This window comes from Scyliorhinus torazame, chromosome 8, assembly GCF_047496885.1.
Source record: "Scyliorhinus torazame isolate Kashiwa2021f chromosome 8, sScyTor2.1, whole genome shotgun sequence".
Lineage (NCBI taxonomy): Eukaryota > Metazoa > Chordata > Chondrichthyes > Carcharhiniformes > Scyliorhinidae > Scyliorhinus > Scyliorhinus torazame.
The window spans coordinates 60,226,571-60,241,087 of record NC_092714.1 but is presented as its reverse complement, the minus strand read 5'-3'; the positions used below and the strand labels follow the sequence as shown (position 1 = coordinate 60,241,087).

At 45.1% G+C, this 14,517-nt stretch overlaps 1 protein-coding gene across 4 annotated transcripts in view; it reads left to right on the top strand.

Moving 5' to 3' along the window:
* The window catches only part of cfap91 (cilia and flagella associated protein 91), a 294,449-nt gene that overhangs the window by 12,525 nt on the left and 267,407 nt on the right, over positions 1–14,517 (top strand). For 3 of the 4 annotated variants that reach the window (XM_072513694.1, XM_072513696.1, XM_072513693.1), the window contains exons 2-3: positions 4,917–4,993; positions 13,724–13,881. In XM_072513694.1, coding sequence (XP_072369795.1) covers positions 4,917–4,993; positions 13,724–13,881 — 235 coding nt within the window. Of the gene's footprint in view, positions 1–4,371; positions 4,397–4,916; positions 4,994–13,723; positions 13,882–14,517 lie in introns of those variants that run through there. The other variant, XM_072513695.1, reaches the window with a different exon arrangement.

Here is a 14,517-nt window from a genome sequence, read left to right as displayed (position 1 = left end):
TTGCCCTTGAGAAAGTGGTATTGAGTTACCTTCTTGAACTAGTGCAATTTGCTGTAGGAACAAGGCAAGAAAATTGTTTTTGACATATCATTCAGTGACATTGCACCACAATTAGCTGTTCGGATAGTACAGTGGATATTTAAACATAATTCATGGTAATTTGCTTATATTTGAGTTATTGAGGAAAATCTATTCCGTTCAGTTATTTGCTCATTTATGTGCACAATTTAAAAATGTAGTAATTACATTTTTGTTTCGGCCTTTTGCCTTTCTATCATGACCAGCGGTCATCGCCCCAAAACATATTGCTTGTGGTATTGAAATAATAAATCCGAGGTTGTGATTTCAAATCTCACAGTAGCAAGTTGTGAAATTGTATTCAATAAATTTGAAAATTTATGGAGTAGCATCAAAGAAAAGACATCATAAAAGTTAATAGAAATACTGAATACAATGGATGCTGAGGATCAGAAATAAAGAGCAGGTTTGGCAGTATCTGTGGAGAGTTCTGATGAAAAGTCATGGACCCGAATGGTTAATTCTGTTTCCACAGATGCTGCCAGAGTTACTGAGTATTTCCAGAATTCTCTGTTTTTATTACCATGAAAACTGTCAGAGTATTGTACAAACCGATTTGGATCAATAATGATTTTTAGAGACGGAAAGCTACCACCCTATAACTCTCATCCCACACTTCTAGGATCTTCTAGCAAGTTTCTCAATTGCTTTTCGGATAACAACTGGGAGATAATAAACATGGTCTTGCCAGCGTGCCCACATCTAGACAGCAATTGTTTATAAATCCCTGAAAAAAGACAGGTCGAAGCTGTTTGTCTTGCATTAATCTGGGCATTCACAAGAGTACCAAATTCAAAGGGAACAATCATTTAGATATCATGAGAAGGGATCGCTGATTGGTTGGCAAGTGGACTCCAATTGGTAGGGGCATTGCCATCCATGGGGAACACACCAGTTATCTGATGACTTGAGTTAACTGAGTTAAATTCAAACCAGGCATATTAACTCTGATTGGTCAAGACATTGCCCTGAGGAATGAAGCAGAGAATGATTCACCTATTTTGTTCAGTTGAAACAGGCACAATGTGTACACTTGGTCCTTCTGTCTGCAAAGAATAGAGCTCTGTGTATTTGTATATTTAGCTTCTGGAACGTGGAAAGTATGCCACTCTACGAGCTTGAAATGAAATGAAATGAAAATCGCTTATTGTCACAAGTAGGCTTCAAATCAAGTTACTGTGAAAAGCCCCTAGTCGCCACATTCCGGCGCCTGTTCGGGGAGGCTGGTACGGGAATTGAACCGTGCTGCTGGCCTGCCTTGGTCTGCTTTCAAAGCCAGTGATTTAGCCCTGTGCTAAACAAGGCCCTAAAAATGAAGTTACTGTGAAAAGCCCCTAGTCGCCACATTCCGGCGCCTGTTCGGGGAGGTTGGTACGGGAATTGAACCGCGCTGCTGGCCTGCCCTGGTCTGCTTTCAAAGCCAGCAATTTAGCCCTGTGCTAAACTGGCCGACTTGACTGATAAACATAAATTGGTTGTCAGCATAATTCTTAGAATACACAGCATGATTTAGCAAATGTTGTCCAGTTGCGGAAGCACATCTAATGTTGAACACTGTTTTGAGTTTTGCAAGTACGGGCTGGTTGGGTACAGTCTGTACCTTGCCCTTTGAGAACAGCTATAGGGACATGCTGTTTGATACGATCCATGGGTTTTGGGGTGTATGTCAATATACCTAGCATTACAATGGCACTGAAATTCATATACCACATACTCATTTGTGTGAAAGGCAGAACACCTTTTTGGCTTGATGGCAGCATTCTGTTATTGGTGCACACCACCTGCATAATTGCTGCTGCATAATAGCAACGTAAAATGGCTCGCTTCACTTGTTGCTCAAATTTGTGAGATGCCTTGCCCTTCCAGGAAGTATCTCAAATAACTTCAAAGGTTTCCACCACTTTAAAGGCATAACTTTCAACTTCATCTTACACAACTTTAAACTTGGAATACTGGCAAAATGTTTAAAGGATTTAGGGGTACAGATGGGATAATTTTCACTTTAATATGAGGAAACTGTTTATTACATACTGGCTTACTGTCTAAATGGTAGAGGGGTGTAGATGAGCACATTTTCACTTTATTATAAAACTTTAACTTCACATACTGAGGGACTGTTTAATTGATTTTAAAGGCTGCAGATGGGGCAAGCAGCCAAAGGAGCCCCATTCCAGGGAAGACCCCCCCGACCTGAGCCCCTCCAGCCCAGCATAAGCCCCCACCTCCCATGAAAGATCCCCCCCATCCATCCTGGCAGCGATTATTGGGAGGATACGTAATACCCTGTCACCACTCAGACTATAAGGGTGGGATTCTCCGACCCCTCCGCCGGGTCGGAGAATCGCCGGGGGTCAGCGTGAATCCCGCCCCCGCCGGCTGCCGAATTTTCCGGCGCCGGGATTTGGCGGGGGCGGGAATCGCGCTGCGCCGGTCGGTGGCCGCTGGCGCAGCGCCCCCCCCCCCCCCCCGACGAGTCTCTGGCCCGCGATGGGCTGAGTGGTCGCCCGTTTTTTGCCGGTCTCGCCGGCGTAAATTGGAGTAGGTCCTTACCGGCGGGACCTGGTGGCGTGGACAGCCTCCGGGGTTCTCTGGGGGGGGGGGCCACGGGGGGATCTAGCCCCGGGAGGTGCCCCCACGGTGACCTGGCCTGCGATCAGGGCCCACCGATCCGCGGGCGGGCCTGTGCCATGGGAGCACTCTATTCTTCCGCACCGGTGGCTGTAGTGGTCAGTCATGGCCGGTGCGGAAACAAAGCCCTCTGCGCATGCGCGGGGATGACACCAGCACACGCTGGCGCTTCCACGCAAGCGCCAACTCGCGTTGGCTGGCGGAGGCCCTTTGGCACCAGTTGGCGTGGCGCCAAGCCCCTTCCCCGCCGGCCGGCAGGGTGCAAACCACTCCGGGGCCGGCCTAGCCCCTGAAGGTGCGGAGGATTCCGCACCTTTGGGGCGGCCCGATGCCGGAGTGGTTCACGCCACTCCTTCCCGCCGGAGTCGCCCGCCCCGCCGACTACGGCAGAATCACGTCCCAAGTCTCCAGGTCCACGCTCCTCAGGATTTGCACCAATTCAGGCCAGTGGGACTCTTGGCTGGGGGAGCCAGAGCATCCCCCTTGGCTAGTGAATGGTGGAACCTGCCTACCAGTGACATGCAAAATAGTTCTAATTCGCATGGTCCCATGGGGTCTAGGCAGGAAGCCCAGCTGGGCTGTCAGAAAACCCACTATGGCCATTGGGGGGGGGGGGGCACGGAGCCCTGCGACCAGTTTGCCACCCGGCGTGAATCCTGATTTATTATCCACCACGAGATTATCCGCTGGATCCGGATTCCCGGCCATACTACCCAAAATTAAATGTGATTCCGCAATTGGACATTTGCTGAGCAATGCTGTGTGTTCTCAGAATTACACTAACAACCAATTTAAGATTGTCAGTCAGGCTTGCAGTGCGGCACACTTAGCACATACTAGAAGCTACAAATGTGAATACACAGCACCTTGTTCTTTGCAAGAAAGAACATGTACACATTGCATCTGTTTCAACTGAAAAAAATAGGTGCCAACAATGCTTTGGTTTATGGACAATATTATGGCGCCGGAATGTGGCAACTAGAGGCTTTTCACAGTAACTTCATTCGAAGCCTACTTGTGACAATAAGCGATTTTCATTTCATTTCATTTCACAATAGCTTGACCAATCAGAGTCAACCTTCCTGATTTTAATTCAAATAAAGCTTGGCAGTTAACTGTTGGTCATCAGTTAACTGGTGCATTCTCCATAGCATCACTTCTATCAATCTGATTTCATTTGCCAACCAATCAGCACTCTTCTAATTAAGTATAAATGGTTTTCTCTTTGCACTTGGTATTCTTGTGAATGTCCAGTTGAGTGCCAGGTGAAAAGCTTTGACATGTTCTATGTCTCTTTTTTTCAGTGATACTGAAGTCCTGTACTACCCCCAAACGACAAAAAGAAAATCCTAACTTTTGATTTGGGTGAAAGGCAAAAGTAGAGCATATATCCATCCCTTTCTTAGGTTGCTACTTTGGTCCATCAGCTCCATTGTTACATCATAAGAGTTGCAACTGTTGAGCTGATGTCCCATGTTTGAGGTCCCAACCTTTATATGGTATAAGTATTAAATGGGATTCACAATGCCATTTACAAAGGCAGTCAATTGTATTATAGATTGATTGTTGATCTCTTGGAGGTTGATTGTTAATAGGAAAACAGCAGTGACACAAAGGAACATATCAGGATGAAAATGTCTTCCTTTGGCCAGAACAGTCCACTGCCCCCTCACTGCTGCCAGTGTGCTAGGTAAGGTGGCAACATTCCAATGAGCACTAGGTTGTGCAGGTGCCCAACCCATTTGTACAAATTAGAAAGGGATGAGACTTGCAATGTCTGTACTGGGGCAGACTGACAGGCAGATGTCCTGCCATGCTGCAAATCTGAGGTGCAATAGCCCAACTGAAATTTCCAGCCCCCTATTTTCCTGCGACGTCTCTATCAGTTTCAGCTCTTGCTGTTTTTAAATTGGCCGTGTAGTTTTCAGAAATGGTATCTTCCCAGAATATAAATGTAATTAACTTTTGTATAAATTACAACACAATGAAAATATAACCAAATTAGTGAATGTGTGTGAAAATTCATATTACATTTAGATAAGTTTTTTAAAACAAGTTAATTATTTTGAGCTGAGGGATTCATGTAGATATTTCCTATTAAAGGCAATCATTCTTATTGCAATTATATACATCAATACCTGCTATCAAGTTAGAAAAAAATCTGATTATGAACTATTGAATAACAAAATGACTTCCCTTGTCCATTACAGATCCTTTGTATTTGGTAGCCAGTGAGAAGGATCATGCTAAGATGTCCATGAAAGCATTCACATCGGTTAACAGAGTAGTGAGTATTCACAAATGTATTTTATCTATATGATGCAATCTAAAAATAAAAAATCCCCTCAACCCATTCTCGTGAATAATGTGTTGTTTTATTTGTGAACTTTGTAAAGGTCCTTCCTGTTTGTTCCGGTTTATTCCTTTATTTCCCTATTTTTGCTATTACATTTTTGATCCATGGATGTTTAATGGACCTGTGACTTTAAGGCAAAGCAGCCTGTGCCTTTAATTCAAATAGCAGGATCCAGAAGGCTGTGCTGTTTTAAGTTGGCGAGTGTAGGGTGGCTGACATCAGTGCTGACTCAGCTTGATTAATTTGGTTGGTGGCATTTTAATTGGCCCAAAAAGGCTGTGCTCTGCCTGGTAACAGGTGGTGATTGGATATTATCACTGTGGAATGTTTTTACAGAGCCTCAAGGTTCCATTTTAGATTCACTTTTAATTCTGGCAGCGGAGGTGAAAGATCCAACTATATCCTTTCCAGAGTCTCAGCCTCTTCAAAAAAGATCCAGCTAACACTCTCTCTCTCTCTCTCTCTCTCCAATAAGCCTGTGGGTGTTGGATTCCTAAACGCAGGGCACAAACTCCTCTCTCTCCAATAAGCCTGTGGGTGTTGGATTCCTAAACGCAGGGCACAAACTGAGAGCAAAGTCTGATGAAAAGGGGACTCTGTCTCTCCAGGGACATTGTGAGTACAGGCTGGAAACAAGGACTGTGATTCACAAGCTTACTGTGGAGAAAGCCTGCAAGGACCCATCATCTGAAGCAAGGACTCTCTTTTTCCTCTTTCATTTGCATTTTTTACCCCTTTTTCACCCCTCTGTGTTTGTCTGTCCGTCGTGTGAGTGTGTGTAGAGGGTGGGGGGGGGGCGGAAAGTTAAAGCAGGAGTTAGGTACTTATTAATATTTAACCATTATTTCCGTTATAAATAAACAATAATTGTAGTTCCAGTTACAAACTGGGTGACTGCAATTATTGGGCAGCTAAGGGCCAACGGCATCGGAAATGTTCATGAGAATTATTGGTTAATTCACTTGTGTTGTGACTCTGGGGCACATGGGGCTGGAATTGACTGTGCACTTGCCAAGGGTGGCTCAACAACTTATTATTGAAATGTATAGAAATTCATAGCATACTATGCTTGGCAAATATATTATTCTCTAGGGTCTTCGGTTGTTATAATTTTTCCTGGAAATAGTATTCAAGCTCTATTTTCTCCTGAATTCCCAAGTTTCTTCAGATAGCATCTGATGTTTTGAGATGCTTCTTTTAAAAAAAATCTTTTTATTCTCCTCATTTTCAAAATTTTCATCAAATAAACATCAAAAGAAAACAAATAAAAACAAATGCAATACCAATCCCCCAAACAGCATCCCATTCAATATACAGACCAAAACATCACCTGCACACTCCAAGTAAAAAAGAAAATTAACAGTCAATCAGTAAACAGTGTACTCAAGAACAACAATAACCCAACCCCCCCCCCCCCCACCTAATGTTCTATGGCAACCAATTCTCGAAAGTGCATAATAAACAGTCCCCATGAATTGTAGAACCCTTCCATCATCCCCCTCAGCTCAAACTTTGCCTTCTTGAGAGTCAGAAATTCCAGTAGATACCACCCCTGCCTCACCGAGGGATAGGGTGGGAAAGCTGACCTCCACCCCAACAGGACCCTCCTCCAGGAAATCAGCGAGGCGAAGGCTAAAACATCTGTCCCCGCACCTGCCTGCAGCCTGGGCCGGTCCTGTAGCCCGAAAATGGCTTTCGAAAATCTTGTACCTACAGATGACCCCCCCCCCCCCCCCCAGCCCCGCGACACCTGCACTCCCAAATACCTGAAGTGGGTTGCCGCCCTGTGAAATGGCAGCCCCCCCACCCCCACCCCTGCCCCTACTCTCGCCGGCCACAAAGTATACACTCTTTTCCAGGTTAAATTTATATCCTGAAAAAGACGTGAAACTTCGGTGAAGTTCCATTATGTTACCCATTGGTTCTGATATATATATATATATATATATATATAAAACAATAAATCGTCTGCGCAAAGAGACACCCTGGGGTGGATTCTCTATTTTTGGGACTATGTCCCCACGCCGTCGTAAAAACTGGCCTTTCACGCCAGAAAAACTGGCGTGAAAAGACCCCAAACTCATAACCCTGCAGGGGCTAGCAGGGACCCGGTGTGAAACTAGCAGCTTTAGCTGCAGATACCGGCCCCTGCACGTCTGGCTGCGCATGCGCACAGCAGCAGCCTCCAGCGGGCTTGCCGTGCTCCATGGCGGACTCAGATCGCGGAGCTGGACCTCCCAAAGCCCCAGGGCAGCATGGTAGCATAGTGGTAGCACAGTTGCTTCACAGCTCCAGGGTCCCAGGTTCGATTCCCGGCTTGGGTCATTTCTGTGTGGAGTCTGCACTTTCTCCCCGTGTCTGCGTGGGTTTCCTCCGGGTGCTCCGGTTTCCACCACAGTCCAAAGATGTGCAGGTTAGGTGGATTGGCCTTCTCCCCATACTCATAAATTGCTCCCCTCGCCCACCTCAGTTGCTGCATCGCCTTCCCCATGGACAACCAATCAAAGCTAGCCTGTAGCTAGCTGTCCCCTTCTGTCCAAAAGTGCTGGATCTGCATCCTCCTGTCCACCTCCAACATCTCATCTATCAGCCTTTGACACTCTTCCCTCTCCTCTTTATCCACCTTGGCCTTAAATTATATCACCTCCCCCCCCAATACTCTGATTCCCCTAACCCCCAGCCAACAGCTCCTTCCCCAGTATGAGTCTATCCTCAAATGAACCCTGTGAACCGAGGAGAAAAACAAATACTTCTGCTCCCTCTGATGCAAGAACCTCCACGGGTCCACCCTCCCATTTCCCTTGTAAGCCCAGTCAGCGTCCCCCCCCCCCCCCCCCATTCCCTGACTGGGCGAGCGAGCGCGGCTGTGTCCTGTCCAACCTTGGCTCTTTACCAAATTCCAATCCCTTCCCACTATTAGTTTGTGAGAATCCAAGTCCTTGATGGCCCCAAACACCTTCCTCCCAAGCCCTGCATCATCGCAGTTAGGGCCAAACACACTTGCCAATGCCATCGACCTCCCCTCCAATGCCCCTGTTACTATCACATATTTGCCCCATTGATCCGCCGCCACCTTCCTCATCTGGAACCTCTCTCTCTTACCTGGGTGAGATATTTTCTACTACCATCCATGCCCTGCTGTCGAATCCCGAATGAAATACTTGGCTTACCCAGCCCTTCCTGAGCCTCGCCTGATCTTTCACCCTCAGATGAGTCTCCTGTAGGATGACAACTTCGACCTTTAAGCTTTTTAGGTGCGCAAACACCCTTGACCTCTTTACTAGCCCTCCCAAACACCCCTCATTCCACGGAACTATCCTGACCAAGGGTCTCTCACACCACGCCCCTCCTATCTGCCATCATCATAACTCCAGGCCCTGCCCTCTGGGCTTGGCCTGCCCCATCCCATTGTTCCCATCAAACCCCTCCCTCCACCTCCCAGAGTCACCCCCCCCATCCACTTCCTCTCGGAAACACCTCACCCAATAGAGGTCCCCTCCCCCCACGTTTTGCATCTCCTTGGCACATCAAAACCTGTTCAACCTTGCTCCAATGGCCGCAGTCCCTCCCCCTCCGTCCACACTCTCGTTCACTAGCCAGCTAGAGCTTGCTAGTGCAGAAGTCCCTGCGCAGGCCCACTCCCCACCAAACCCCTCCCTCCAACTGGTCCCAAAAAAACAAAATCCCCTTCAGACAAACAAACCCAGTGCAAGCAAACACACACCCTAGAAAACCATCATATCAAAAGATCCCAACCCTACCTTATCCAAATAGGCAACTTCACCCCATTTAACACATATAACAACATGAAATAAAAAATAGAACTATATACAATCTTCCATCCCTCCCTCACCAATCCAGAACCAATCCTCAGTCCCATTTCTTACTTCTGCCCCAGTCCCTCTGCCTTCACAAATACCTCCACCACTTCCACCATCTCAAAATAAAAGTCTTTGGAGTTGTAAGTCGCTCTCAACTTAGCTGGATTTCAACTCGGCCGAAGAACGCCTGCCTCCTCGCCAACTCCACAGTAAAGTCCTGGTAAATACATATACCAGCTCCAGCCCACTGCACCTACCGCTTCTGCTTTGCCCAACTCAGGACCTTTTCCTTCGCGTGGTACCTGTGGAAACAAATAATCACCACTCTTGGCGGCTCATTCCCTTTTGGTTTGGGCGTCAACGACTGATGAGCCTGATCCAGTTCAAACCAGGAGGGATCTTCCCCCTCCCCCAACAACTCTGCTAACATCTTGTCAAAGTATTCAGTCGGCCTCGGGCCCTCCACCCCTTCAGGCAGGCCTACGATCCTCAGATTTTGCCGGCGAGATCTGTTTTCCTTGGCTCGCAGACCTTTGTTGGTCTCGACCACCTTCTGCAGTTCCTCACCATCGAGGTGAGCTGATCGCTGTGTTGTGCCACTCCCTTCAGTTTCTCACCCTGCTACTGCACCTCAGCCTATGTCTTCGACACCGTTGCCTTAACCGGGGCAATCGCCTCCTCCACCAGCACCTCCATGTGCTTTGCAAATTGTTTCTTGAATTCCAAAGACATCACCTCGGTCATCTTTTCTGCCATGAGCAGTGCGGCCCCACCCAGCGACCCAGCCTCCACCACCTTTCCAGTTGCCGAGCTGACCCTTTTGCTCAACGTCAAACCTTCACTCGCCCCCTTCTTCACGGCGCATTCTTTTGGTTTTTGTGACATCCTCTCCTTCCTTATGTCTTCCTGCATTTACTTTTGAAAAATTGCCCCAGGAACTGGGCATTAAATTCTAAAACATTAAGCCTCGAGCAGGAGCCACTCAACGTGCGACTTCCTCCTACATGCCACCACCGGAAGTCGAGATGCTTCTTAAATGCATACAACAATAATTGGTACAGCTGCCTGTATTATATTTCCCCTTCCACATGGCAAATCCTTTTGGTTCTCTTGGACACTGCTCTGGATTTTCTTTAAGAAAACGGCTCATTTATGGATGGCATTGGGCAGGCTGGCAAGGAAAATGTGGTGAAATTCTGTCTTTAAAAATGTCCACCAGATTTTTCTTCGCATGACCTGCTCTGATTCTGATGTGTGCTAGATGAGCCATAACTGCAATTGAATGAAGTGGGCAGAGGCATGGTCAAGTTGTCTCTTATTACTCTGCCTTTCTGCCCATTTGCTGTACCTAAAAACTAGAGCAACTGTAAAGATTACTCACAAACAGGAAGAGATCAAGAAGGTGACAGGTCCTCAGTTGATTTTATTTGGACTTTATTCTCTTGAAACTACAGCATTTGAGCATTTGTAGGAACTATGTAGAAATTGCTAAGAATTTAAAGGATACTCATCATAATTAAATAATGAATTTATCTCTGCGGCTACCTTTGTTTCTGACTTTTAAATAGAGGAGGTTTAACATGGTGGGGGAAAGGATCAATGCTGGGAGAACACAGCACAGTCAACACCCAACCTATTGGAATTTGTATCACAGAGGACGATTCTGGATTTTTCATGTAGGGAGTGTCTGAAGTTTGTATTTTCATCCTGACACCATCGTAAAGATGTGCCAGCCCTTAGAACCTCACCTGCAACCTCTTTCAATTAGGGGCTCTCACTACTTTGCCTGTCATTTTGACAGTACTTTTATGCATCCAGATGCTTCAGAGTGACTTCTGGTAGCATTATCACATCAGTAAATTAATGGTTCAGTGTTCCTTCAGACAGGCCAAGGATGCGTTTTTCACTATGCTGAGTTGATTCCTACTGGAATAACGAATGTTCCACATATCCCACAAAAAGGATCAATTTTTCTCCCCATGTAGAATCTCCAATGCACTACATCACTTCAACAATTTCCAGTTTCCTGGCCCAAACCATTTTCTCTTCACTATGGACCGTCAACTCCTCTACATCTCCATCCCCCACCCAGATGGCATTTAGCTCTTTGCTTCTTCCTCAAACAGACACCCAACCAGTCTCCATCCACCACCACCCTGTTCTACCTGGTTAAACTTCTTCTCCTTCAACTTCACCCATTTCCTCCAAATAAAAGGGTTTGCTCTGGTTACCCACATGGGTCCTAGCTATGCCTGCCCTTCCCTCATCTCTTTTTCCAGTACATTGATGATTCTATCAGTGCTGCCTCCTGTCCTTACCATGAACTGGAAAATGTAAATGACTTTGTTTCCAATTTCAACCCTTCTCTCACCTTCACCTAGCCCATCCTTGACTCTTCCCTTACTTTAATCTAACCTGCCCTCCATCCTATCATGGATCTTCTGTTCTGTTCTCCTGTCGCCTCCATCCTTCTACCTGGCTTAAAACATATTTCTTTTCTATCTTCAGTTCTGATGAAAGGTCATCAACCTGAATGTTAACTCTGTTAACAGGTGCTACTTCATCTGCTCTACATTTCCAGCATACTCTGTTCTTATTTCAGATTTCCAGTGTCTACAGTATTTTGCTTTTGTCATAGTGACCAATTCAGCCAAGTTTTGGACGCTGCCAGGATCATTGTAGAACTGTCAATTGGAATTCCCAAGTCAGGTTTTCAGTGCCTGAACAGCTCAGAGGAAGCCTTGGAATATAATCCAGCATTTTAATGATGTGTTGCATACAGCAAAATGTGGTCATTTGTAAATGATTGAAAATTTTATGCACAGAAAATGAAGATGGTAAAGATGCTGCAGAACAATTTCCTTCTCACGGCACTGAACCCCTGGAAAGAGAAGATGTAGACAATTACAACCTGTTGTCAGAAGCATATGATGTCTGGCAAGAGATCATAAATAACTTGTTCAAATAAAAAGAGTACGCTCCATTTGAGCGACACATTAAAACCCTTCACAATTCCTTATGTTTCTGTCAGATAACTGTTCAGCCAATCTGCAGTGCTTTCAAAATCTTCAATGGGAGAGAGTATTTCAAAACATGAATCACCATATTTGAGATCTCCTTTGATGAAATACCCAAATACGTTGAATTGTCAGAAATGTATCTGCTAACTACCATTTGCCACTCCATTGTGCCATACTGCTACATGTTCACCTCTTGTGCCAAACTCATTTTTCACATTTGACCCTAGTTTGTTACTTTGAGAAGGTTATTCCCATAATTTGCACTGTATAAAAGGACATTGATTTACTGCCAGCACATATGATCAATGTTTTAAAGAGTGGACCCAGAGATCTGTTCTTCCTTGGGCTTTGCAACCACGAGAAGATTTTTCATCATCATTCTCCCAGCATCTTTTGCTCACTGTAGCTCTGTGATTCACTTTGTGATACCCTATTTGACTCGGCAGTACCTTCATTCCAAGCGGCTTGATACTTGGAAAGATGCCATGATGGTATGAGTTAATCAGTTGGTTGAAGAGCCCTCTAGAGATGCCCAGCTGCTTTGTGATGCTATTTTCTGCAAGAGGTCAGCAGCTGTGAGGGACATAAAGGACATTACATTTACGAAGATACTTTCTGATTTGTGAATCCACTGGTTGGAGTCATACCTAGCGCAAAGGACATGGTTGTGGTTGTTGGAGGCCCATCATTTCAGTCCCAGGACATGACTGTAGGAGTTCCATGAGTGTCCTAGACCCAACCATCTTCAGCTGCATCATCAATGACCTTGGATTTCCCATGTGCGAGATTCACATTCTTTGGTCACTATAGTTCTCCCAGGTCTGCATTTACATCTGCCATTACTTTTCAATGTTCACTCTCTCCCTCTGTCTCTCTATAAATTTTGAGTGACCTGTTGTGCTTGTGGCCATTATCTTTATCTATCGTAGACTGACATGATTTCCCTCCCTCCCAGGATGGAGACCCAGCCAAAATGAATCTTGCTGAAATCTGGCCTTGCACATTCAATTAGATCCATCCAAGGAAAAGATGATTTAGTACCAGTGGAAACACATCAAAAACCTTGTCCTGCCGTTTTACTGACAGTGTCCGGAATCTTCTCACTGTTTTGCCATATTGCTGGTATCCACTATTTATTGAATATCTTTTTCACTGTGTCAATGCGTTCTCTCTGAAATTGGCCAAGCAGGAAGGTATTGCTTTTTCTTCCACTTAAACACATGTAATATATCTGTTTTGTGTGCTAATGTCCCTTCAAATGTTTCAGATTATCACAAGCACTAACCCGTCACTGCATTTCTTGAGCTGCATGGTTGTATTTGAAAATGTGCCTGCGTGTTGTGCTGTCTTCAAGTAATGCCTTTATCATATCAAGATTTCAACAAGCTTGATAGTAATTTCTGCAGATTTGAAGTGCATTTCCTGCTTTTTTAAACAATACGCATACAGGAGACCGTGAGTGCAAACCATATTAGATATAAAAATTCTAAAATGCCATCTGGCAGATAGAATGTTTGTAAAGAAGTAGTGAGCAGCTGAATGATAGAATAAGCCGAAAATTATTATTTATTTATTTTTGAAGAAGAATAAATTAAGTAACTCAATTTATTGCCACCAATTGTCAACAGTATCCCTTTGACGAGTGCAGAAATGTTTACTACATTGAATTCTCTTGCTAATTTAACTTTGTATGAAATATCAATATGAAATATCAATATAATTATATTTTCATATTCATATATTTACATTAGAGTGTGCTTTGAATAATTGCCTTTGGGCTTAGCAATCACAATTTTTGTATATTTCTTTATGTCCTACAGAAAAAAGTAACTGACTATAAGACCATGTTCAGTAATTTGCAACGTTTCCCAGGCTACACCTTTCAGCTTGATCCCAATGACCCTGTCCCGAAATTTGTTGATCAACGCTGGAGAGGATATGGAGAGAGAAAACAAGACGCCATCAAGCATCTAGCAGAGTAATTGCAATGTTCTTTCTAGATAAGCTAAATAGTCAATTCCACATATATCTTACTTTAAGCAAATCTTATAACGGGAGTTAAAACATAATTGACAAGCACATTGTTTGAAAAATTGTAACTACTGCAAAAAACATTTAACATTGTGGATGGCATTTAATGCAGGCGACAGGGCTCTCGCTTGCTAGCTGAAGAGCAGCGAGAGTCCGCGTCACGTCCTTTCAGTGCCCATCGGGCTGTGATGGGCTTTCCTGGGATCAAGGACTCTGACGACAGAGGTCTCGCCCCAAAACCCACTGACCAGTTAATAATAATAGTCTTTAATAGTCACAAGCAGGCTTACATTAACACTGCAATGAAGTTACTGTGAAAATCCCCTTGTAGTCACACTATGGCGTCTGTACGGTACACTGAGGGAGAATTTAGAATGTCCAATTCACTTAAGCACTTTTTTCGGGACTTGTGGGAGGAAACTGGAGCACCGGGAAAAAACCCAAACACACACTGGGAGAACGTGCAGATTCTGCACAGACAGTGACCCAAACTAGGAATCGAACGTCGGTCCCTGGCACTGTGAAGCAACGGTGCTAACCACTGTGCCCCATGCTGCCCATTGTGGCTGGTAGCTGTCCATTT